The sequence below is a fragment of the Scyliorhinus torazame genome, chromosome 16 (assembly GCF_047496885.1).
Source record: "Scyliorhinus torazame isolate Kashiwa2021f chromosome 16, sScyTor2.1, whole genome shotgun sequence".
In the NCBI taxonomy this organism is placed as follows: Eukaryota; Metazoa; Chordata; class Chondrichthyes; order Carcharhiniformes; family Scyliorhinidae; genus Scyliorhinus; species Scyliorhinus torazame.
The window spans coordinates 190,711,192-190,738,133 of record NC_092722.1 but is presented as its reverse complement, the minus strand read 5'-3'; the positions used below and the strand labels follow the sequence as shown (position 1 = coordinate 190,738,133).

At 46.0% G+C, this 26,942-nt stretch overlaps 2 protein-coding genes across 8 annotated transcripts in view; one reads left to right on the top strand and one right to left on the bottom strand.

The window, feature by feature from the left end:
* The window catches only part of LOC140393331 (slit homolog 1 protein-like), a 477,252-nt gene that overhangs the window by 441,687 nt on the left and 8,623 nt on the right, over positions 1-26,942 (top strand). The gene's annotated exons all lie outside the window — the stretch shown is intronic.
* The window catches only part of LOC140393330 (uncharacterized), a 141,394-nt gene continuing 115,551 nt past the window's right edge, over positions 1,100-26,942 (bottom strand). For 3 of the 6 annotated variants that reach the window (XM_072479662.1, XM_072479667.1, XM_072479666.1), the window contains one exon: positions 1,100-6,998. In XM_072479662.1, coding sequence (XP_072335763.1) covers positions 2,225-6,998 — 4,774 coding nt within the window. In that variant the 3' untranslated portion in view covers positions 1,100-2,224. Of the gene's footprint in view, positions 6,999-13,413; positions 13,556-26,646; positions 26,706-26,942 lie in introns of those variants that run through there. The other 3 variants (XM_072479664.1, XM_072479665.1, XM_072479663.1) reach the window with 2 other exon arrangements.

Genomic DNA, 26,942 nt, shown 5'->3' with positions numbered 1-26,942 from the left:
TTAATGTCCAGCTCCGCGGGCCGGGTCCGCCATGGACCATGGCACTGCCGCTGGAGGCCGCCGCCCTGCGCATGCGCGGCCTCCAACCCAGAAGTGCGGGGGCCCGTATCTGCCCCTGCAGGGCTAGGAATACGTGGCCCTTTCGCGCCAGTTTTTCTGGCATGAAAGCCCAGTTTTTACAACGGCGTGGGGACATAGTCCCAAAAACAGAGAATCCAGACAAAGGGGTCTCCCTGAGAGAATATTTTCTCTCAGGGTTATTGGTCTGCGTAATTCTCTTCCTTAGAGAGCAGAGGGCTATTGAATATTTTTAAGGCTGAGTTAGATAAGTTCTTGACTGACGAAGGGGGCAAAGGGTATGGGGGTATGCAGGAAAATGGAGTTGAAGCCACAATTAGATCAGGGATGATCTTATCAAACAACAGTGCAGGCTTGAGGGGCCAAATGGCCTACACCTGCCCCAAATTCGTATGTTTGTAGGACTTGAGCCAGGAGGAAAGATCACAGAAATCCCTATTTCCCAACCTTGGAATGTGGCAAGTGAGGAGACGCTGTGGAAGGCTGTATATGGCAGTTACTGAAGAGCAGAGTAAAAACAGAAAATGCTGGATAAACCTGGCAGGGTCTGGGCATCATCTGTTGGGAGAAACAGAGTTAACCTTTCAGGATCATTTAGACCCAAAACGTTAACTCTTTCTCTCCACAGGTGCTGGCCAGACGTGGTGAGTTTATCCAGAATTTCCTGCCTTTATTTCAGATTTCCAGCATCCGCAGTATTTTGCGTTCACTGAAGTGTAGACTTGTCATCAGAATGCAGAGTGGACCCTGCATGGGGCAATGGAAACATGAACAAGTTGGAAGAATTTAAGCCCTGGTTAAGGGCGAAAGAAGGCATTGGATCTTCCTGGGTGGTAAGATTGTAATGATTTTGTGACTTTAGGGAGTGGGGAGGAGGGGAATACCTCACACACCCAGAGTGCAGACATCCATCCAGTGCAACACAAGGCTGATGCAAATATTGAGATTTCAGGTATGCATTCAAAGAGAGCTGAAGCTCATTTGGAAGCAAGTGCTGCTTAAGATAGCATAACTAGAAAGGTAAAACAACATTGACTTTATTGACAGCATCAGACCAGCACCAGAAAGATCAGTTAACATCTTAGATACAAGGATCCTGACCCAAGCATAACTTCTTTACTTCCTGATGGAACTTTAGCAATGTGATTTACCCCAGCGTTCCAACATTCTTTTTCGTTTATCTGGATAATTACATAGACAGAGATTTGGAGAGGCTGGGGTTGTTCTTAAGAGCTGGGAAATTTAGTACGGAGATTTAATAGAGGTGTTCAAAATTTTGAAGGGTTTTTTGATTGATTAAATGAAGAGAGACTGTTCTGCTGGTAGAAGAGTTGGTAATTGGCAAAATAATTGATGGGGAGATAGCAATTCAGTGTTTTAAAAAGAAAAGTTGTGATCCGGAACGCGCTCCGTTAACGTGAGTGGCAGAAGCAGATTCAATTGTCACACTCGAAAGGGAACTGAATAAATACTGAAATGAAAAATCTGCAGGGAAACCGGGGAAGAGGAGGTGGAGCGGGACTAATTGGATAACTCTTTCAAAGAGCTGGCACAGAAAGGATGGGCCAAATAGCCACCTCCTGTGCTGCATGATTCTAGATGCGTGATGGCTTTCATTTTTAAACCAGAAAGTGGAGGTGCAACAGGTACAGAGGAAGTCTCCGTTGTGAATGCAAGCCTTTAATCTCAAATACACACGCAAAAAAAAAAAAAATAATCTTTGTCTCATCATTAAATAAGGCACTGTTCGTTTCCATTTGCAGCTCTCGTTATCAGTTTTAAGCTGGGGCAATATTTTATATTTATATTTATATATATATATATATATATATATATATAAATATAAAATATAAAAATCAAAACAGGAAAAAGAAAACAATACTATTCATAGCACCGTATAAAAACTCTATTCACAGTTGGGGGAAGCTCCCTGCATTCTCTTTACAACAAGCTATCTGCTTACTTGCTTAAAAAAATAAAATTAAAATCACACTCAAGTTCTTTCCTCTGCGATTTCAAAGACTTGCTTCAAGATTATAAAAAGCAGCTTCGACAATTAATGCTCTCTGCAGTCAACAATTTTCTTCTTTGTTGCTGTTGTTGTACAATGACACAATAATTTACAGTTAGTCCTTCGGGAAGCGGGTCATTTTGCGTCAGTCCGCTTGCGCTTTTTGGGAACCGGGTCTCTCTTCTCACTTAACTTCCGTTTCTTTTTGTGCGTGGCTTCGGCAGACACTTCACCCTTACGCTTGCGTCTGGCTGGAGTGGCGGCCTTGTTTTTCTTTTTGGTGTCAGTCTTAACCCGCTGCTTGGTCTTGGCTGAAGACGCTGCCCTCTTCTTGGTGGGTTTCACCAGACCTTCTTTGCTCCTGCTGCCTTTAGCCTTTTTGGCTTTGGCACCATCTCGGTTTTGGGGCAGGCTCTTGCCCTTTATAATGGTTTTCAGACCAGTCCCAGAAAACCTCTTCTCCGAAACGTTGGCCTTAACATTCGCAGCAGTTTTTCTGGGGACTGGTACCTTGACAGAGCTGCCCTCCACTTTGGACTTGCGATTTGCCGGTAAATGCTTGGGTATGGATTTGGGCGGAGTTGCAGGAGGCCCCGTCTCAGATTTGCTGCTCTTTACTCGCCCCACACGGAGTCCTTTGGCCGAGGCGTTCTTGGACGGCTTTCTCTTCTCCTTGCCCTCAGGTTTGCGAGGGGCAGTGGGAACAGGAGCCCCGCGTGAGTCCAGTTGGGTCTGCGAGGTCAGCTTGGGCGAGACCATGGGGTTCATGCAGACACTTTTGTGTTTGGTCAGGAGCTTCTTACCCGCTTGCTCTTTCCCCTGCTGCAATTTATGGAGCTTGCCCCTCATGTTGGAATACTTCCGCAGGATCCATGCGCTAACTGGCTTCTTCAGCCCCAAGTGCTTGGAGGGCTGGGCTGCTGTCCTTTTGCTGGGTGACCCACCTCCCTTGTCAGGGTTGCTTTCCATTTTGGCCGGAAAGAGGTCCCTGGGAGCCAGGCCTCCTTCAGTATCTAACGAGAAGTCCCAGTGCTTCTGCCCAGCTCCATCTGTCGCAGCCATGACACTCCTCTGCACATTTTCCAGCAGGGCCCGGGTCTTCCAGTTGTTTCGAGCAGGTGAGGCCACTGCAAACTTTTTCAAGTGCTTCTTTAGCCGCTCGGCCTGTGGACTGGGGAACAGGCCAACCATGGAGTTCTTCTGGAGGAAAGCTTTGGCTTTCATGGTCTCCACTGGATTTCGGGCACTGACATTCTTGACAATGATCAGAGACCTGGTCTCGGTCGTTTCCATGAACCACTTACAGATGCTGGCAAGGTTGAAATTGGTCACAAAGAGTTTCTGCACGGGAGATATTTTGTGGTCGTAAAGTCCTCTCGCTTTGCGTGCCCTCTTCTTACTTTTCCAGATTTCCTTGAGCCGGTCGGACTTGCTTTTCGCCTTCTGCAACACTGGCACTTCCTTCTCCATCTGAATCCAAGCCTTGTGAATGTTCTCGTATGTGGCATTCAAGTTAGTGATTAGTTCTTGATTCTCGTCCTCGGAGCACCAGTCCAAAAATTTGGGGCGACTCACTTCAGGAGCATCAGTATCACTCAGATCTAACAGTTCAGAATCTTCATCCTCCTCGAGAACCCCGGTGGATTGATTTATATCTAGACATTTGCTGTCCCCTTCCAGCATAACCGTTTCTGGTTCAGTGACTGGTACATTTGGGCATCGCAAGGAGCGAGACCCACCAACCACCTTATCGCCTGGTGGCACTTTTGCGACTATTCCCTTAGCTGTTTGGTGCAGTGATCCCAAATTGGTTGATCTTTTCATGAGGCCTCCCCTTGCCCCTTTTGAGTTCTCTTTACAGGTATCCGCCTTCTGTTGGTTCGCAGGGGTTGTATCGTCCATGGGAGACTCAGAATCTCGACTGGTTCCCACATTTTGAATGGAGAAGGAAACTTTCCGCTCGTCAGGTGATTTAGTATCCACACAGACCTCAAGAATTCGACCTTCTCCATAGTGTGCACTTTCACAGATAAAACTGTCATCCATTGGTTCTTCGTCTTCAAAGCTTACCAGCTCCTTCACCAGAAGATCTTTGGAGACCTTCTTGCCTGTTGCCTTTCTTGTTTTGCAAAATTCTTGCTCTGGCGTGGTAGCAAGACACTCATCTACTCTGCTCTCTGGGTCAATAATGCTTTGCAAAAGGATTTTGTTGAAGCAGTCTGTTGGAAACGGAACAAATGCCGCTGTGTTGATCCACACTTCCCTTTTGTATCCCCTCTCGCCTTGACTTTTCAGGAGTTTTATGTTGAGACAGGGTACCTGTAGACCATCACCAAAAACTAGTGGCTGCTCTTTAGCATCGCTGGGACAAGCGACAGTTTGCAGCTTAGGCTGCTGACTCCGCAAACATCTGTCTGAAGAAGCAAGCACCAGCTTTTTGCGATACTTTTTCTTCTCTGGCGTGGTCGGGTTACGCGTCTTCTCCTTGTGGTTGCTGGTATGCTTTTCAGACTCAGGAGTTCTCTCAATGCTAATGCCTCTTTCCTTCTTTTGGTCAATCACATCCTCATCGAGGTCTTCCAAGCTCCTCTTCTCCAGACCCGGGTCTCTCTCTGCCACATCACACGTCACGCTGTCAGTTCCCTGAAGAGGTCCTTTCGCCGGCTCGAGTGTGGGTTCTCCGGAAGCATCGTGACTGCTCTCATCTTGACATCTGGAATCTATTTGTGGATATAAATCTTCCTTAGGAGTGACGGAACAAGCAACTGCTTCAGCTGGAATGCCAAGTGTCTGCCCTGAGCCGTCGGACCTTTCTTGTTCAATTAATGATGTTTCTGCTTGTACCTCATTTGTTTCTTCAACAGATTCAATTGAATCTCCAGCTTGCCCATCTTCGGCTATCGGGCTGCTGGGAGTGTTGTTCATCATCGCCTCATAGGTATTTGATATTTCACTGTCGCTGGGGAGCGGATTGCTGCATTCCTCAGTAGGAATGATATTAACCTCAAAACTACTAACAGGACTGCTGCGGCCCTCATCCAGAGAGCATAACGAAGGTGTTTGGTTCTCGTTGGTTGGAACGGGCTCCAAATTGTTTGGAGAACCTACTGCTGAGGATGTGCCCTCCACGTCTCCTCTATCCTTCGCTAATTGCTCCAGTTCTGAAGGGCTCCCTTGGACCTTCCTGCACTCTTCCAGCCGCCTCGATGGCTCAGTGATCTCACAAACACCAGATTCGTCTGATAAGTGGTCACCAAGAATTTGGCAACCAGCACATGTTGGGGTGGGGTCATCTGCTTGTGGACTGGAGACCAGCGTGTCCTTGATTCCCACAGAAAGACTGTTGAAGCTGGAAGTGATGGCCTGGTCCCTTTGCCTCCCGGGATCCCCTTGTGGGTCGTTTGCACTTGGGGCAAGTGCCTCAGTCTCCTGCGATCGACAGGACTGAGTTGGCTCAACAACCAGCTTGCCTTTGCTTTCTGAGCAACTAAAGTCTTGACTTTCTTCCGTCAAGATTTTTAACTGCAGGGGCTTGGAGCCCTCTCGAATGGCAGTGCCGGAGGCCACAGGAACACCAATGGCGGGCACGCTAACTGGCAGGATAAGTGCTTGCTTAGGCGTCACTGGGGTGGGTGGTCTGGGAATCAATGAGGGACAGTTCCCCTTTCTTGCTTCTATTGTTGAGCTCTTGGCCAAAGTTCGGACAGTCTTTAGCTCCCAATATTCTTCATTGCAGAGATGGCCACGAGTGCTTTTCCTTGCAGTCTTCCGACTGGAAGACAAGGACCGCTGAGCGTCGAAGCGGCATTCTGTGATGGGCTTGCTGATGTAAACAATGTCACATTGGTTGTCGTGCTCATTCACGTATTGGCACATGGTGGGCATGGTAGTACGTGCCCGCAGCACAGATACCCTGGTGCTCTTTCTGGCCGTCTTTGTGAGAGGAACCGGCGGCTTTAATCTCAGGCGGCCATTACTGTCACGCACAGCAGTACGCGGCTTCGGGACAGGCCAGCAATCTTTGGCGCTCATGTCTGTCGTGAGCACATGGTTACCTTTGATCATTCTTTTGGTAGCATTGATATTTTCTCGAGGCCCTCCTTGAATTGACATATGTTTAATTGTTTTGTAATCCGTGGAGGTTCCAGAAGCGCTCCGTGAACCACTCTGATTTTTAGTCAAATTCTTACTCAAGTTCAAAAGCTCGGATGGGAGAGGTCGGAGGGATTCAACCTGATCTTTTGCGGGAAGTACATCCTCTGTTTTGCCCTCCTGGCTGTTAGAATGCACTTCTTCCATTCCGGCAACAGTGCTGGTGTATGCACATTCATTGGCAGACTGATCCAGTTGTGAGTCACTGATCTCCTCCTGATTCACAGTTTCTTTTTGTAGAACTTCTACAGTCCCCATTTTATTGCAGTCAGTAGTACATATATTCATAGAGTAGAACCCTGCCTCTATAGTGCAGTTTTTGATAAAATTCCCTCTGCTACAGCAGCTTCTGGGTGTTGGTTTTTCAATGGAAGCTACGTTGTTTGCTTCACTTCCAACCAGGAGTATCTCCTCAGGAGGAGGCTGTTTTTCCTCCTTAACGATTTCACTGTTTAACTCATTGGGTGTTTGTATCTCTTGGTTCAAGGAAGGACATGATTGTAAAGCAGATTCCCTCCCAGTCCGGCCTTCGGGGGTTTTAGACTTTAGATGGCCAGCAGCTGGGTTGGAGGCAGCCATGTCCTCACGTGGTGGCGATTCTGCTGGTTCCTCAGTTGGACTCACGTCGCTGCTCATGTAGCTTAGTACGCTCATAAACTGTATCTGATGATGTCTGCACAGCTTAGCCATAAACTGGTCCAGGGAATTCTGCGATCCTGTATTGAGCGGTGACTCCTGCCTCGATATCTTGTTGTTGCTAAAAAAAAGAAAGAAAGGACATTTATACTTCTTAAAGGAACAGATTTAGGCAACATCTACATGGCTTCCTTTTACCCGTATATCTCATCTCATTAGGTGCCACAGGATGTGACCCTCTTGTTCTCATATCTCAACATATTTTGCTTCAAGTTAACAAAAGATCTGCTTCAATTAACCTTACTTTATTTTTTAAAAATCATAATTGTCCTCCGAAGTAATGATCTAGCCAGAGTTTGGCATGGAGGTAAAATTACTGACTGGCTGTCCTGTTTGGCTACGGTTGTAGTTTCACTGGTGCAGAAAGCCTACATCACAACCACCAGCAACAGTTCGAATTGGTGGCTAGAGATATACACATGGCAATGGTGGCAAAAATCAAGGGACACTTGTGGCTATCAAGACTGAGCGTGACAGATTTTTGTGCGGTAGAGTTATCAAGGGCAAGTAATGAAGTTGACGCACAGATCAGTCATGATCTGACTGAATGGCACAATATCTCTAACAAGACAGCGCAAAATGGCTTTCCCTCGACATCCAATGACATGCCAACCTGGATTATGTGCTCAAATCTCTGGACTGAGTCTTGAATCCACAACCTTCAGACTCAGAAAATGTTCTCTCCAAAACACAGCACAAGTTTGAAAGGGCAAAATGTACAAACGTGTTAATTTTCCCCCAACGTCGCCATTCAAGGCAAGATGATTGGAGAATTGCATACACTTGACATTCTATTTCACTGAGAATCTAATGACCAGACAAGAGGATTATCGCTAAAATCAGGTACAACCACTCCAACTGAAAGCACCCTCACTCATTCTGGGATACAAGGAGTGCGACGCAATTGGGAAGAAATATGTCGGCAATTTGAACCACAAAATCAGTGATTTAATAACTATGTATACAGAGCCTTCAATATAATAAAATACTTCACAGCAGTGTTATCATGCAAAATCTGACACTCCGCCTCATAAGCCAATATTAGAGTCTGCTATTCCCAATATTTAAATGGAGGGAATCTCTGTTCATCCAGTATTGGATGTTTGATCAGCAGATAATTTATCAACAGTCGAGTCAAGAGAGGTGGTGGTCAGGTGGCGCTGGCTGTGAAAACGAATGCTGTGTTTTCAGATGTTGTCGCTGAGGTCGGCATGAGAAATAGGAATCATAGAATTTACAGTGCAGAAGGAGACCATTCGGCCCATCGAGTCTGCACCGGCTCTTTGAAAGTGCACCCTACCCAAGCCCTCACCTCCTCCCTATCCCCATAACCCAGTAACCCCACCCAACACTAAGGGCAATTTTGGACACTAAGGGCAATTTAGCATGGCCAATCCACTGTACCCGCACATCTTTGGACTGTGGGAGGAAACCGGAGCACCCGGAGGAAACCCACGCACGCACACACGGGGAGAACATGCAGACTCCACACAGACAGTGACCCGAGCCGGGAATCGAACCTGGGACCCTGGAGCTGTGAAGCAATTGTGCTAACCACTGTGCTACCGGGCTGCCCAAGGAAAGGGAGAGGTTAGATCCTCGGGGATGAAGCTGACAGTGTACTCTGGAAAGAGAAGCCATTGCAAGTTATACTCTGGTTATGATTAGTTACATGAGAACAGAATCAAGCAAGTGTGTGGAGAGAAATTGGAGGAGGGTGGGGTGGTCCACCATGTCAAAGGATGTAGAAAGTTTGAGGAGGATAGTGTGCCTTTGCACTGTCACATAGGATGTCTTTTGAAAATTTGATGAGAGCCATTTTGGTACTGTGGTGAGGCAGAAACCTGAATTCAAACGGAGTCCCATAAAAGGTGGGCATGGATTTGGGAGGTGATAGCTAATTCAAGGAGACTGGAGATGGGATAGCAATTTGCAAGGATAATGAGGTCAAGGATTGATTTTTTTTTTCTTAAAAGGGGCAGCGATGGCAGATGGTAGAGGGGAACAGTACAGAAGAGAGAGAAGCATTAACAATATCAATGGGAACAGGACAAGGAACGTTAAAATGACAAGCAGAACATTCACAATAAAGTAGATGAACTAATCACCAAATAGATGCAAACAGGTATGATAATAGTCTGACGTGGCTACAGGGTGACCAGGGATGGGAACTGAACATCCAGAGGTATTCAGTATTTAGGGAGGACAGACAAAAAGGATAAGCAATGGGGTGCATTGCTGGTTAAAGAGGAAATTAGCGCAATAGTCAGGAAGGATACTAGCTCTGACAATGTGGAATCTGTATGGGTCGAGCTGAGAAACACCAAGGGGCAAAATACATTAGTGGGGGTTGTATATAGACCTCCAAATTGTAGAGATAATGTTGGGAATGGCATTAAACAGGAAATTAGAGATGCATGCTATAAAGGGACATCTGTAATTATGGGTGACTTTAATCTGCGTATAGATTGTGCAAATCAAAATAGCCACAATACCATAGAGGAGGAATCCCTAGAGTGTATATAGGATGGTTTTCTGGACGAATAGGTTGAGGAACCAACTAAAAAACAGGTCATCCTATACTGGGTATTGTGTAATAAGATAGTTGTGTCAATCGTCCTGGGGATGAGCAACCATAATATGATAGAATTCTTCATCAAGATGGAAAATTATGTCGTTGATTCTGAGACTGGGATCCTAAATCTAAATAAAGGAAACTATGATCATGTGAGGCACGAGCTGGGGCGGCACGGTGGCGCAGTGGTTAGCACTGCTGCCTACGGCGCCGAGGACCTGGGTTCGCATCCCGGCCCCGGGTCACCGTCCGTGTGGAGTTTGCACATTCTCCCCGTGTCTGCGTGGGTCTCACCCCCCACACAACCCAAAGATGTGCAGAGTAGGTGAACTGACCACGCTAAATTGTCCCTTAATTGGGAAAAAAAGAATTGGGTACTCTAAATTAAGAAAAAGGATTGCATTCTCTGGAGTTTCGAAGAATGAGGAGGGGAATCCCATTTTTATTTCTTAAATGCAAATTATTTTCTTTCCCAATTAAGGGGCACTTTAGCGTGGCCAATTCACTTACCCTGCATATCTTTCGGTTGTGCGAGTGTGACCCATGCAGACACAGGGGGAATGTGCAAACTCAGTCCTCAGTGCGGTGAGGTAGCAGTGCTAACCACTGTGCCCCTTTGGGGGGGGGGGGGGCTGGATCTCATAGAAAGCTATAAAATTCTAACAGGACTAGACAGGATGGATGCAGGATGTTCCGGATGGCAGAAGTGTAGAACCGGGGGTCACAGTCCCGGAAGACATTTAGGACTGAAGTGAGAAGAAATTTCCTCACCCAGTGGAATTCACCACAGAAAACAGTTGAAGGCAAAACATTGTTGGAGTTAGATATCGCTCTTGGGGCTAAAAGGATCAACGGATATGGTGAGAAAGCGGGAACAGGTAACTGAACCGGATGATCAACCATGGTCATATTGAATGGCAGAACAGGACCGAAGGGCCGAATGGCCTCCTCCTGCTCATATTTTCTATGTTTCTCTTAACTAACATGAGAAACAGGAACGGAAGTGGGTGGTCAGCAGTTTGGCTGGGATGGGCAGCAGAGATGGGGCTCCTGGACAAGGTGAGCTCAGAGAGGGCAGCACGGTGGTGAGCACTGCTGCCTCACAGCGCCAGGGACTGGGTTCAATTCCGGCCTTGGGTGATTGTCTGTATAGAGTATGTATGTTCTCCCCGTGTCTGCGTGGGCTTCCTCCGTGTCTCCTCCCACAGTCCACATGGATGTACAGGTTAGGTGGATTGGCCAAGATAAATAGCCCCATAAAGTCCAAAAAGTTATGTGGGGTTATGGGGATGGAGCAGGGGCATGGGCCTAGGTCAGGTGTTCTTTCAGAGGGTCAGTGCAGAGTTGAGAGCCGAATGGCCTCCTTCTGCACTGCACTGTAGTGGTTTTATGATTCTAAAAGGTCCTGTGAAGATATAGGAGAGAAATTAACAATGAGAATTCAGGGCTAGGACAAGTAGTGCCAGTGAAAGGGAGAAAAGCTGGCTGATTAGATGGTTGCAATCTTAGTGACATAGAAGTCCTTGAGCTCCTTGCACTTATTGCTGGAGACAAGGGTCAAGGAGGGTTTGCGGTTGAGAAAAGAAGCCAACTTTGCATTCCGAAGAAGATCCTGTAAAAGGAGAGCAGTTTTATCAGAAGGCAGTAGGATATAAACTCCTTCAAAAAGTAATCCTCCTCCTCAATTTCACCATTCGGGCCAAGCTTCTAGCCAGCTGCATCCCTACGTCTCCCTTTTTCCAGCAAACCACATTGGGACCGCTGTTACATTTAACACGCTTTGTTGTATTAAAGAAGCTTTGGCATTATGGGTAGCACAGTGGTTAGCACTGTTGCTTCACAGCTCCAGGGTCCCAGGTTCGATTCCCGGCTTGGGCCAGTCTGTGCGGAGTCTGCACGTTCTCCCCGTGTCTGTGTGGGTTTCCTCCGGGTGCTCCGGTTTCCTCCTACAAGTCCCGAAAGATGTGCTGTTAGGTAGTTTGGACATTCTGAATTCTCCCTCTGTGTACCCGAACAGGCACCGGAATGTGGCGACTGGGGGATTTTCACAGTAACTGCATTGCAGTCTTAATGTAAGACTACTTGTGACAATAAGATTATTAATAAAAGCAAGAAGAGTTAAGTGACACAAAGGGGCTGGTTTAGCACAGGGCTAAATCGCTGGCTTTGAAAGCAGACCAAGGCAGGCCAGCAGCGCGGTTCAATTCCTGTACCAGCCTCCCCGAACAGGCGCCGGAATGTGGCGACTAGGGGCTTTTCACAGTAACTTCATTTGAAGCCTACTTGTGACAATAAGCGATTTTCATTTCATTTTTCAAACCACACTTAATTTACAATCTAAAAAGCCAAAACTGATCAATCATAGCAGTGGTACAGGCTGTACTACAAAAAGAACTGCTTGCATTTATATAGGGTGCCATTTAACCAAAAAAAATTTAAATGTCATTTTGAGCGAGTTTAGCTGGGTGATTCTCGCCGGCTTTTTGGGTGAGAGCCACAGCAGTATTCAACCTATTTTTGGGGGGCATTGGGGAGTTTCTCCTCAGCCTAGCCCACACTTGGGAAATTCTTAATAATATTAGAATAATCGCTTATTGTCACAAGTGGGCTTCAATGCAGTTACTGTGAAAAGCCCCTAGTCACCACATTCCGGCGCCTGTTCAGGGAGGCTGGAACGGGAATTGTACCCGCGGTGCTGGCCTGGTTCTGCATTACAAGCCAGCTGTTTAGCCCACTGTGCTAAACCAGCCCCAGGTAATGTGGCTTTCATTAATGGGGAGCTGAACTCGCCGGCGAGACTGGCTGCTCAGAGATCGGGCTGCCGTTTTGAAAGGATGCCCTGATCTCCAAGTAAGCTTGAACGCCCCTCACCCACCACCACCCTCCCCCGTTCCAGGATCCCCACCCTTCACCTCCCCCCACCATTCATACCCCTACTCATCCTGCCCTTTCATGAGCATGGCCCCCAAAAACCCTGACCCTTGGTAGTGTCAACCCTGGCATTGCCACCCACACACCCTGGCAGTGCCCCTGCCAGCATGGCAGTGCCAAGGTGCCAGAGGAAGAGCAAGGGTGCCTTTGTAACTGTTGAAGGCAAATGGTCAGTGGTGCCAGTCTGGTATGTTCGAAGTGGCGGGGGCTGAACGCCACTTAGCACAGCGGGCTGTACACAGAGGGGCTCCCCTAGAGGCCTGAAAATACTGAATTCCTGGAAGCCCTGTGGCAAATGCTGATCTACTCCTCGGGACAAACCTTCCCACCACCCCGAAGTAAGCATGGTCTCCAAGAACTCAAATCTGACAACTTATCCACTGGGAGACAAGATGAGACATAGTTCATTCCTCCAACGATAACTCGTCTGTTCTCTCCAGACGGGAATTCTCCCTGGCACCCTCTGGCCCCACCACAAATACCGATGCTTGAGGGGACCCCTAAGTCAATTACGCAAAGGAAAAGGTTGCCTAACTGCAGGAATAAGCTTTTTCATTAGCACCCGGCAGCCGACTGTAAGCTGCAGTCATTGAGCAAGAAATACAGGAAATATCAAAAGTAGATATGTGCGAAAAATCGATGAACCTTTCACATTTACTATTCCAGCTTCCCCAAGAATCTCTTGCGAGTTAACTTCTCTGGACATGATGCTTCAATATGTCTGTACTTACACGCTAACACAGGTCAGAAATAATCCTGCTGCTGCCTAAAAATGAGCTTTTGACAGGATCTTCCAATTTGATCACTTCTGAGGGAAAATGAGGAAGCAGCGAGGCTGTGGTGTTCTTCCTCACTGTTCCATTTTAAATCCTTTACATCACTTCCTCCTGACTTCTCCCTCAAATCCACCAAGTGTTTTTTTTCAAACTGTCACTCGGTTCTTTTCCAAGCATATTATATGTCAACTCACCTAATTTCTCTTCCTGCTGCTCTCAAACCAATGGAGAACAGCAGCAACGAATGAACTCCCATCTGGAGCTTTCCGGATCACGCTTTCTGCCCAGCCTGTTCTCAAAGGGTAGCCGGCTTTTAAAAACTGATCTCCAGGGTTCAACCAAACAAAAGGCAGCCAGGATGGGGGATGGGCCTTAAAGGTAAACAGTCTGCTTTCTCCTTAAAGGGAAGGTTGAGCGTTTTGGTCAAAAGCTCGTTAGCTGCCCTTGACTGCTCTCCCCCCCACCCACCCCCCACCACCTCTCTTTTGTGCGAAATATCTTTGATAAAAGACAGCAATCCTTCGAAAATGAAACCTTTTCCGTACATGTAAGTGTCAAGCTGTCACTATTTCCCGATTCCCCAGTCTGGAACTCTTCATTCCTCTGCCCAGGAATATCCCCTTAACCATCCTTGCAACCTCAACAGCAACCACTTGTATTGGTACAGCACCTCTTAATATAGTAAAATATCTCAAGGTGCTTCGTAGGACTGTTATCAATGAAAATTTAACACTGTCACCTGCTGTAATACCTCCTTCTGTGGCTCAAAAAGGTTGGTCAGACGTATGTTTTAAGCAGCAAATTAAAGAAGATACAGAAGGAATTCTAGAGCATGGTTTCACAGGTCCATGAAAACACAGCCACCAATGTGGAGCAACGGAAATTGGAGTGCTCGAAGGGCAGGAATTGGAGGCGATTTGAGAGTGAGAGCTGAAGGAGGTGACAGAGATGGCCTCCCAGATTCTTTGGAATCACCAACCTTCAACTTCTCCACCTCTCTAACCAAGCTTTAGCCGTCTCTCAATGTCTCCCTTTTCCCAACTCAGCCTCTTTGCATTGACCCACAAAACACGCAGGGTCTTTGTAACACGAAATACTCTTTGTTGTGTTAACGATGTTTTGGCATTTTTAAAACCAAGTGAAGAGTTGGATGGACGTGAATCACTTTTGATTTTCAGTCTGATAAACTTTAACGAAGCTTAGCAGTGGCAAGGACACGAGTTAAAAAAAACTTTCATCTAAAATAGTAAACTGTACCAAGGCACTTCACAAGAGCATTATTACGGTAGCACAGTTGCTTCACAGCTCCAGGGTCCCAGGTTCGATTCCGGCTTGGGTCACTGTCTGTGCGGAGTCTGCACGTTCTCCCCGTGTCTGCGTGGGTTTCCTCCGGGGGCTCCGGTTTCCCCCCACAGTCCAAAGATGTGCAGGTTAGGTGGATTGGCTATGCTGAATTGCCCTCAAGTGGCCAAAACTTTTGGGTGGGGTTACTGGAATAGGGTGGATGGCTTAAGTGGGGTGCTCTTTTCAAGGGCCGCTGCAGACCTGATGGGCCGAATGGCCTCCTTTAGCACTGTAAATTCTATGATTCGATAGAACCTGACCCCAACATCAAAGCACAGAGAGGGGTACGTTAGGTCAGCTGATCAGAAGCTTAGCCAGAGGCATGTTGTAAAGAATGTCTTCAGGAAGAGAGACGTACAGTGGACAGAGGGGTTTTGGGAGTGACTTCAGCAATTCTGGGAGAGAAAAGGAGGTGAATGGGAAGCTCGGCTAGTGTTGCGAATGCTATTCGTTCCCCAATGACCTCCTACTGGAAGTAACCATTGGCCCCTTGAGGGTCAGACTGGGGCATTATCTTTTTTTTAAATTCCAATTAAGGGGCAAGTTAACGTGGCCAATCCACCCACCCTGCACATCTTTGGGTTGTGGGGGTGAGACCCGCTCAGAAACGGGGAGACTGTGCAAACTCCACAGGGACAGTGACCCAGAACCGGGATCGAACCCGGGTCCTTGGCGCCGTGAGGACTGGGGAATTATCAATGAGAACATTAGAACTAGGAGGAGTCGGCAATTCAGCGCCTCGAGCCGCTCCACCATTCAACACAATCATGGCTGATCTCCTCTCGGCCATGCACTTTCCTGCACAGTCTCCATAACTTTTTAACCCATGGCTAATTAAAAACCTTTCTGACTCCTTAAATTTACTCAATGTCCCGGCAACCACTGCACTCTGGGGTAGTGAATTCTGCAGATTCCTTCTTTAAAAAACATTTTATCATGACATTTATGATTTTATAACAAATACAAATGTAAACATAACTCATTAAATAACCCCCCCCCCCCCCCCCCCAAACCAACAACCATACCCAGCCAACATGGCTTATACACACAGTTCCCCAGTCCCTCCTCTTCCTCTCGCTGATCCCGCCTATACTGAACTGTCTCCCCCTACCCCCCCCACATGTTCCCTACTTCTTCCCCCCCCCTTCCTCCTATCGTATCTGCTAACAGTTTAGTTTTCCCCAAAGAAGTCGATAAACGGCTGCCACCTCCGGATGAACGTTAACATTGATCCCTCCTCGGGCAAACTTGATTTTCTCAAGCCCGAGAAACCCGGCCATGTCGCTAACCCATACCCCCCGATTTCGGAGGCTCAGAGTCCCTCCACGCTAAGAGGATCCGTCTCCAGGCTACCAAGGAGGCAAAGGCCAAAACGTCAGCCTCTCTCGGCCCCTGGACTCCCGGGTCTCCCGACACTGCAAAAATCGTCACCTCTGGACTCGATGCCACCCTTGTCTTTAATACCGTGAATTCCACAGATTCACGGCCTTTCGAGAGAAGTAATTTCTCCTCATCTCCATTTTAAATCCGCTACCCCTTGTCCTAAAACTATGACCTCTAATTCTATTTTCTCTCCCAAAATATTTTATTCAGGCATTTTCAGAAAAAACAAAAAAGCAAAATTATACAACGTTATAAATAACCAACACTCACTCTCTCTTCCCCCCCCCCTTGCCGGGCACCCTACTCTCACCATACCTCCCCCATTTTGACCCCCTTATTTCTCCCCCCCCTCTTACTGACTCCTCAATCCTCCTTAAAGAAGTCAATGAATGTATTCCACCACCGGGCAAACCCCTCTGGATGAACTTGACCTTCTCCAGCCTCAGGCATTCTGCCAAGCCACCTTCACCCCCAACATCTCGGCCATTACGTCTGCAAACCCCTGCCAGAACCACTTTAGCTTCGGATGTGCCCAAAACACGTGGACATGATTCGCGGACCTCCCCGCGCACCGTCCACACCTATCCTCTACCCCCTCAAAAGAAACCTAAGCCGCACTACCATCATATGTGCCCTGTGAAAAGGCAGCACGGTGGCGCAGTGGTTAACATTGCTGCCTCACGGCGCTGAGGATCCGGGTTCCATCCCGGCCCTGGGTCACTGTCCGTGCGGAGTTTGCACATTCTCCCTGTGTTTGCATGGGGCTCGCCCCCACAACCCAAAGATGTGCAGGGTAGGTGGATTGGCCACGCTAAATTGCTTAAGTGGAAAAAATTAATTGGGTACAATAAATTTATTTTTAAAAATTAGTGCCCTGTGCAGTACTTCAAACTGGATGAGGCTTAGCCTCGCACACGACGAGGACGCATTCACCCTCCGCAGAGCCAGGATCTCAGCCCACGTTCAAGCCTCCAGCTCCTCCTCCCACTTCCACTTTATATCCCCCACCGGGGTCCCCTCCCAATCCATCAGCTCCTTGTAGACCTCCGACACCTTCCCCTCCCCTATCTCCTCCTTCAACAGCACCTCGTCTTGCAACCCCAAGGGCGGTAACCCAGAGAAGGATGGTAGCTCGCTCTTCACAGAATCCCAAACCTGCAGGTACCTGAAGCCGTTCCCTCTGGGCAGCTCATGCTCTTCCTCCGACCCTTCTGACACCTGCCCACGAGCCACCTGCATGTCGCGATCCCCACTTTGAAAATCCCTGAGGTAGGCAACACAACCTTCGGGATTCTCGGTCCTGGTCACAGAGAACAGTGTCTATGCCCCTAACTATACTATCACCGATTAAGACTACACCCCCCCCCCCCCCCCCCCCCCTCCCAGCCCCGTACCACAGTGCTGTGGCCAGTTTGCTTATCCTCCCCACAGTCCACATGGAGCAAGAACCTTGAGGCGGTAGGATAAGGACAAGGCGAACCTACATCCTGGCTCCCTCTGCTATCTCACCCATTATCGCACCCTCCTGTCCTTGACCACTGCCAAAATTCAAGATAGTATCTGAGGGGTGCGACCGCCCCTTGAAACAGTGCCCAGGTAACTCTCCCCCTCCCTGATGTGTCGCAGCATCCAAAGCTCAGATTCCAGCTCATCAACTCGGAGCCAAAATTCCTCAAGCAACCAACACTTGTGACAGAGATGTTCAGTAGAAACCACAATGGGATCCACCAGCTCCCACATCATGCAGGAACAATACTTCTCCTGGCCCTGCACCTCTATTTTATTTCTTTAAATTTCTAATTGGTTTTGAAGTCTTCCTAAACTGTAAAATATTTCTCTTTACCTTTAAGATGTAAGCAACTTAGAATAAATAATGCAAATTAGCAGTTATTCACCAGCCAGTGAACTTACCATTTTTCTCTCATGTCACTCCTGGATTGTTTTTCAAACTCGAAGCCTGCTGCCCAGAGGTGTCCCTCCCAGCTCCCGCTCATTTTATATCTCCGCTCTCTCAGCTCCCGCTCTTTTTATATTTCCACTGTCTCAGCTCCCGCTCTTTTTAAATCTCCGCTCTGACTCTCAGCTCCCGCTCTTTTTATATTTCCGCTGTCTCAGCTCCCGCTCTTTTTAAATCTCCGCTCTGACTCTCGGCTCGCATTATTTCAAATAAAGAAATGAGATACTTTGAATAAGTCTTTTGTGTTTGTCTTCACAGTAGAAGACACAACGCATCCAAGAAAACTAGACAATCTAAAGGCAAACTTAAAACCATTACGATCACTACAGAAAACGTAACGGGACTAAAGACTGACAAGTCTCCCAGACCTGATGACCTGCATCCTAGAATCTTAAAGGAAGTGGCTGCAGAGATAGTGAATACATTTATTAGAATCTTCCAAAATTGCTGAGATTAGCTGCAAAGGTCCCAGCGGATTGGAAACTCACAAATGCAACACCATGATTCATGAAAGGAGGGAGACAGAAAGCAAGAAACTATAGGCTAGTTAGACTAGCACCTATCATTAGGAAAACGTCTGAATCCATTATTAAGGAGGCAGTGGTAGGACATTTAGAAAATCATAAAATCAGGCAGAGTGAACGTGGTTTTGTGAAAGGGAAATTGTGTTTGACAAATTTATTAGAGTTCTTTGAGGATGGAACAAGTAGGGTGGTTAAAGGGGAACCTGTAGATGTAGTGTTTTTAGATTTCCAAAAGGCATTCGACAAGTGCCACGTAAAAAGGTTACTGCACAAGAGAAGACCTTATGGGGGTGTGGCGGATATATTAACATGGATAGAGGACTGGCTAATTAACTAGAAACACGAGTCAGGATAATGGGCTAAATTTCAGGTTGGCAAACTTTAATTAGAGGAATGTGCAGTGGTCAGCGCTGGAACTCAACTATTTACAAACTATATTAATGACTTTGATGAAGGGATAGACCGTATTGTAGCCAAGCTTGCCAGTGATACAAAGATCAAATGAAAGCAAGCTGTGAGGGGGATAGATGGACATTAAAGGGCCCAGAGGGAAAAAACTGTTTGGACCAGTATCTTTATTTCTCCCTTTAGTTCAGACCAGTATTCTTATCTCCCCATTTTACTGTTTTTTCCTTATGAGGGATCCTTATGAGGGATATAGAATGGCTAAGTGAGTGTGTAAAACAATTAGCAAATGGAGTATAATGTGGAAAAATGTGAGGTTGTGCCTTTTCACAGGAAGAGTAGAAAAACAGAACGTTATTGAAATGAGCAGATGCTGCAGGACAGAAGAGTCTGGGTGTCCTTATACAAGAATTATAAAAAGTCAGCAAGCAATTGAAAGCAAATGGAACGTTGGCCTTTATTACAAAGGAGATGGAGCACAAAAGTCTTGCTACAGCTCAGTGCATTGGTGAGATCAAGTCTGAATACTTGCATTGGAAGTAGTTTAGAAAAGGTTCATTGGGCTGCTTTCTAGGATGAAGGGATCGTCAGGTGAAGAATGGTTGCGCCTATTTTGGAAGAACAAGAGATGATCTTATTGAAACATTCCAAGTGGGTGAGACAGGGTAGATGTTTGGGGGGGTAGGGGAAGGGGGATGTTTCCTCTTGAGGAGAAATCAGTTTAAAAATAAGGAGTTATCCATTTACGACATAGATGGAGGCGGAGAATTTCCTCTCTCAAGAGGGTCAGGGGTCATTAGTCTCTTCCCCAGAGAGCAATGGAGGCTGGTTCATTGATTATATTCAAAGCCGAGTTAGACAGATTTTTGATCCACAAAACAGAGTTTTTGGAAACAGGAGTTAAATGGCGCAAATGGGCCAGTCTTTTCCTGCTTGTACTTATGACCTTAAGTCTCTTACGTTGAGTCGGCATTGAATCATAGAATTTAGAGTGCAGAAGGAGGCCATTCGGCCCATCGAGTCTGCACCGGCTCTTGGAAAGAGCACCCCACTCCATCCTATCCCCAATACCCAGCAACCCCATCTAACCCAAGGGCAATTTAGCATGGCCAATCCACCTAACCTGCACATCTTTGGACTGTGGGAGGAAACCGGAGCACCCGGAGGAAACCCACGCAGACACGGGGAGAACGTGCAGACTCCGCACAGACAGTGCCCCAAGCGGGAATCAAACCTGGGACCCTGGCGCTGTGAAGCCATAATGCTAACCACGGTGCTACCGTGCTGCCGAATGAGGAAAGGATTGAACTGTGTCAGAAAGTCTTCCATGTAGCTAATATTCCAGCCTTAGGTAACTCTTATAAAATGACAATTTGGTCGAGCTACCGGATGGCACCTTCAACCACGGAACTGGAGTTCAGGGTAGGGTTTGTCTGCCCCCTAGGTGGACATGCAAGATACCACAAACACTACCAAACGTGGCAGGCCCCTGTATCCAGGCCAATTTCTACACCAACTAACCATCACTGAAACAAGACTATTATCAACTTGCTGTTTGTGGGAGTTTGCTTTGAGATGTCCCGAGGTGGGGAAATGAATACAAATTCTTCCTCTAATATTTTCAGCATCCAGCAAGGGCTTTAGGGATGGGGGGGGGGCGACTGAAATCATTTAAATGTTACATCTGAATAAATACTATGGCAACGCTGGGTATTTTTCATTTAGCCATGGAGTTCTAGCATCTTGGCTAAATAGATCACAATGCATGAGACACATCTCAGCAAGTGGAAGTTTTCTTGTTGGGGAAGCCGTGATGTCAGGTGGAATGATACCAGAGTGCAAGGGGCCATGATGTCAGACCACACACGTTCAAAGCACAAAAGCCCCAAATTTGTAAATTAATTATAGGACAGAAGCATCCAATTGTCCACAAGAAGATGGTTGTGAAAACAACTTAGTGGTTTGCTAGGCCATTTCAGAGGGTATTTAAGACTGCTCGGAGTATGGAGTCGGAGGTTAGATTTGGCTAGGACAGCAATTTCCTTCCTTAAAGGACACAGTTTTTATGACCATCAGGTGGTTTCATGGTAACTTAACAGATGTGAGCTTTTTATTGCAAATGCTTTAAATTAACCAATTGGGGCGTCATGGTGGCTCGCATCGCTGCCTCACCGTGTTAAGGACTTGGGGTCGATTCCCACCTCGGGTGACTGTCTGTGTGTAGTTTTCACTTTCTCCCAGTCGTGGGTTTCCTCCAGGTGCTCAGGTTTCCTCCCACAGTCCAAAGATGTGGAGGTTAGATGGATTGGACATGCTAAATTGCCCCTTAGGGTGAGGTTACAAGGCGGGAGATCGGTTGGTGCAGACTGGATGGGCAGAATGGCTTCTTTCTATACTGTACGGATTCTATGAAAATTGCACAGCTGCTGTGGTGGGATTTGACCTGTCTCTGGATCATCAGTCCCCGTCTCTGGGTTACTAACCTAGTAACATAACCATTATGCTACTGTACCCCTTGCGCCAGTATTCTCCAGCGTTTCCCTGTGACCAGTGTTATCACGTGTATGATAGCTAAACTTGCATGGTGGAAGGACAGAGTTGCAGAGGATGTCTCAGCCTGTGAGTGCTCTGCTCTTTCATACTAATTTTAGGATGACAAGTAGAGACTTGTGACATATCAGGGCACCATTGTTGAAGAGATTGGAATAACGGCTGTGCCTTCTGTTGCCTCCTGCAACCAATGAAAAGTTAGGTTCTGGTTTACAGAGGTGACCTTTATATTGCCAGGTGATGTCTGAACAACTGTGTCATCTGTCCCAATGATCTGCACTATTCCATACCTCTTGGCTCTAGATTATCTGTATACGGAAACTTTAACACTTGCAGAATTACTTTTTTATTACTTTATACCAACTTTAACAATTGTCTATAACTATATTATGAATTATAATTCCTTTTGTATTTGTATTGTCATCACATTCGGCACCTGCCCCCATGCTTTTTCAATAATACAAATTTTCTATCCAGACTACAGAAAATAAGGGAGCTTCACTCTGGATCTAACCCATGCCATACCTGCCCTGGCAGTGTTTGATTAGAGAGTAGAGATGGAGCTTCCTTCCCAAAGTATCATCCTTGATTATTTGAGGGTCACAGCACCATGGTCAATGCTTGGTGTTACTTTTAGATCTTCAAAACATTCAGTCTCTTAACAAGTAAATAAAAATCTGGTCATCGTCACGCAGCTGTTTGTAGGCGTTTGCTGTGATCAGATTGGTTGTTGCATCTTCTACATTACAATAGTGACTACACTTCCAAAGTACTTCATTAGCTGTAAAGCACTTTGACATTTCAAGGTCATGGAAGGTACTATAAAAGCAGAAGTTTGATCTTTATTTATTGGACTGTCAAAATGACTATTACACAATTTAAGATGGAGGGAGAGAGAAAACTGAGAACTACAGACCTGCTAGTAAGGAATATGTTAAAATATATTATAAAGGATGTGATAACTGAATATTGAGAAAATAATGACATGATTAGTAGAGTCAATGTGGATTTATGAAAGCAAAACCACGTTAGACAAAGCTTTTGGAATTTCTTTGATGCTACTTGTAGCATACATAAGGAAGAACCAGTGGATGTGGTGTATTTGGATTTAAGAAGGCTTTCAATACGATCCCATACAGATTAGTCAACAAAAAGAGAGCACATGGGATTGGGGTTAGTATACTGCTAATGGATTGAAAATTGGCTAACAGACAGTAGAAATGTATAGGTCACTCAGACGGCAGGCTGGTGGGGTACCTCAAGGATCAGTGCTTGGGACGCAGCTGTGATTTGGATTTGAGGATCAAATATAATATTTCAAAATTTGCCGATGACCCAAAACTAGGTGGGAATGGGAGTTGTGAGGAAGATGCAAAGTTTTTTGGATAGGCTAAGTGAACAGTCAACCACATGGCAGATGGAATATATTGTGAATGGAATATAGTGTGAATAAGTAAGAAGTTGCCCACTTTTGGGAGAAAAAACAGCAAGGCAGCGTATTTCTTAAACGCTGAGCATTTAATCATAGAATTTTCGGTGCAGAAGTGCTGATGTCCAAAAAGGGCCTAGGTGTCCTTGTTCATGAGTCACTAAAGCCTAGCATGCAAATTTTTGAACTTCACACCAACTCATACAATTAAGTATATCAACTTGAACAATTTTTGGAAGTGAACACAGATCTTCCTGGAACAGGCCAAGAATGCCAAATTAGACGGAGGTGTTAAATTCAGGGAGGTAATAATACCTGGACTGACTTGAATTCAAATTGGGCATTGCATAGGGTGTTACTTGTGGCAAGGTAGCACCTACTTCAAACACTCCAAGATTTGAACTTTCAACATTCAAATGTCATCAAACTTGTGCTTCAAATAGTCTTTCATGACTTTTGCAAGGGTAAAATCATCCAGACCCCCTTTTAAATTTTGACGGTTGATACACTGTCAAATTTGGATTTGGCACAGATCCTGTAAATTTCTAGGCTGTCTTGTAACTTCCTGTAAAAAATCTCAAGCAAGGTCTGCTGGTTCCAGATAGAGTTACAGAGGAAGCCAGAGGGGTCTGTCCTTCAGTTCCTTGTGTTACAGTCTGCCCCATATTTATGTAATATCCGTGCACAAAGCAGAGTCCTCTGGTACAGAAAAATGTAACTATTTGTGTCTGCACCTCTTTGAAGAAACATTCAACAATGAGGGTTACTTTTTATCACTGTATATTGCAGAATGGTGGCATTATCGCTGAGTGGGTCGACCTCCACTTTAAACTCCAGCAGCAGTCTGATGCGTGCCGATGCAGCAAGCAATTAGGAAGGCAAGGTTGGCCTTTACTGCAAGGGGGTTTGAGTACAGGATTAAAGATATCTTGCACCTGGAGTAATGTGTACAGTTTTGGTCTCCTTATCTAAGAAAGGATGTACTTGGGGCGGCACGGTGGTTAGCACTGCTGCCTCACGGTGGCAAGGACCTGGGTTCCATCCATCACTGTGGAGTTTGCACATTTTCCTCATGTCTGCGTGGGTCTCACCCCCACAACCCAAAGATGTGCAGTGTAGGTGGATTGGCCACGCTAAGTTGCCCTTTAATTGAAAAAAGAAATGAATTGGGGACTGTTAAATTATTTTTTTTAAAAGAAAAAGGATGTACTTGCCATCGAGGAGTGCAGCAGAGGGTCACCAGATCAATCTCTAGGATGGCGGGATTGTCTTCGGGAAGACATTTGGGAAGCTGGGCCTGTATTCTCTAGAACTACGAAGAGAGTTGATCTTATTGAAACTTATAAAGTCCTTACAGGGTGCAAAAGGGTGGATGTGGATAGTCTAGAACCAGCGGACACAATCTCACAATAAGGGGAAGGCCATTACGACTGAGATAAGGGGGAAACTATTTGGAATTCTCCACCGTAGAGGGCTGTGGAGAGTTCAATCATAGAGCAAGTTCAAGACAAATATCAGTCAGATTTATGAAGAGTAATGACATCAAGGGATACTGGAAAAACAGCCAGTCTGTGCAATAGGTGTGCAAGAGATACAACTCTAAAGCTGGGGACCAATCACACCAGCCCCAGCAGAGAGGCCACGTGATGCTGCTTCCACCACACTGGCTTGAATGGTCTTCAGTAGTCACGCAAACAGGGGCGCTGATCTGAAAGCCACGGTGCAATAGCTGCATGTGCATAAGTTTGTGGCCAACATGAGCATCCTCCCTTCTAAAGGACACTGACATGCCTTGAGATAGAGGAGCAAATGGATGGACTGGGAAGCAGTAACCTCGAGAGAATTGCTTTGAAGAGCAGGAAGTGTTGTTTTACTCGGCAGAAACATTGCAGCCCTCTCTGCTACAATACAGGTATCTCACAAACATGCAAACTAGGAGAAGTAGGCCATCCAGCCCCTTGAGCAAGCTCCACCATTTCAGAAAATTATGGCTGATCGGATTGTGGTCTCGAATCCACATTCCCTACCCCGATAATCTTTGACACCCTCGTTAGTCAAGAATCTATCTACTTCTGCCTTACAAATACAAAAATGACAAGGTGATGCATGTTTTTGGTCATGTTGATTGAAGGAAAAATGTCAGGCAGGATCATGCAGGAAAGGGCTTGGGATTTGTCATGAATAAGAATGGGATTAATAGAGGGTTAAGGGAGGGTGGGGGATAGAATCCACTGTCAAAAGAAAAAAAGATGCTGGCTTAAACTCAACTTAATTTAGGGGCCATTACAACCAAGAGTTTCCAACATCTTGGACACAGTTGAAAATTGACGTTTGCCCCAAAAGTGAAAGTATTGTTTTGCAGTGTATCGCACTATCCAATCCTTGGGAGGAGTTCATTAACTGGAAAAACTATCCAGGTTTTGTGGTAGTAGGAGAAACAAGAGTCCCACTCTGTATGAAATCTAATAAAACAACAGTACATTGTATAGAGATACAGACATGTGACTAGGCAAACATATATGCAAACACATTGCGTGCATGTTTGAGACCGATTAGCTCTGGCATTGCAAACATTGCGGCTTCCAATAACTACCAAGCTTTTCAGTGACGAGTAAGGTTACCCTAATTTTTAAGAAGGCTACGGTCAAATGGGTCATTCACTTTGAATATTTTATCATATAATTATGTTCAATAGATCCTGTTGATTTCATCCCAGAATTGTTACAGCACAGGGATTCGTCATGCGGCCCATCCTGTGTGTACTGGCTCTCCAAGTCAGCTATTCACCTAATGCTGTTCCCCTGCCTTCTCCCCGTGGCCTTGCACATTCATAAGTCTAATTTCCTTCTGGATGTTTCAATTTATCTTGCCTTCACCACACTCTCAGGCAGAGTATACCAAACCTCAATCACTTGCTGTGTGAAGTTCTTTTCTCCTATAACTCTTCTTCTTGTGCCAATGTTCCGTGTCCTCTCGTTCCCTATCCTTTCGTGAGTGAGAACAGTTTCCCCCCGATGTACCCTTACCTCTAACCAAATCACCTCAGCCTTCTCTTTTCCAAAGAAAACCATCCCATCTTCTCCAATCTTTGTGACTGAAGTTCCTCATACCCAGAACTATTCCTGTGAATCCTTTCTGCACTCACTCCAATACCTTCACAAGTGAGGCGCCCAGAGCCAAAGGCAATGGTCCAGCTGAGGCCAAACTAGAGTCTTGTACAAGTTCAACATGACCTCCATGTTCTTTGAATAAAGTCTAATCTACTGTATGCTTTATTAACTGCTCTGTAAACCTGTCCTGCCATGACTAATGTACATAGAAACCCAGGTCCCTCTGCTCCTGTATCCCCTTCCTTTATCTGATATTGTCTCTCCATATTCTTCCTACCAAATAAATCACTTCATATTTCTTCACATTGAACCTCACCTGCACCTATCCACCATTCCACCAACTTGTCGATGCCCTTTTAAAGTTCTACACTGTTCTCAATGCCTCAAGTTTCATATCATCTGTAAATTTTGAAATTGTACCCTATACACCAAGATCTAAGTTATTAATATATATCAGGAAGAGCAATGGTCCCAACGCTGACCCCTGGGACTATTGTTGGATGTGTGGAAGTTTATACAGGCAGGAGGTTCCATAATCAGAGGGCAAGATCTGTGACAAGTGAACCAGAGGGAGGTGGAGGAAGATTGTTTATACAGTGAATGGTTATGAACATTGCTTGAAAGTGTGGTGAAAGTAGATTCAATAGTAACATATAATTGAGAGAGAAATAAAACAAATTGGATATCTTTCAAACAACTGGCGCAAGCACGATGGGCAAAATGACCTTTTGAGATGTATCATTCAACGAGGATCCCATTGATATTTCTCTTCTGTGGATGACTTCTGGAAAAGAAAACACTATCAGCGAACATTTTTTTGAGGGTAGGAACTGCCCTTCAGCTACAGAGAGAATGGAGCTCTCCAGGTGGGACATTTCCAGCCACATTCCTCCTCCAGATCAAACACTATAAAATGCACGTGATTAGGATGGGCCACAGCAAAAAACTGCATCCCTCCAAATTCAGCTATAAAAGTCGCTGGGATACTTGTAAACAGCTAAAAGGGGAGCCGGCAGGAAAT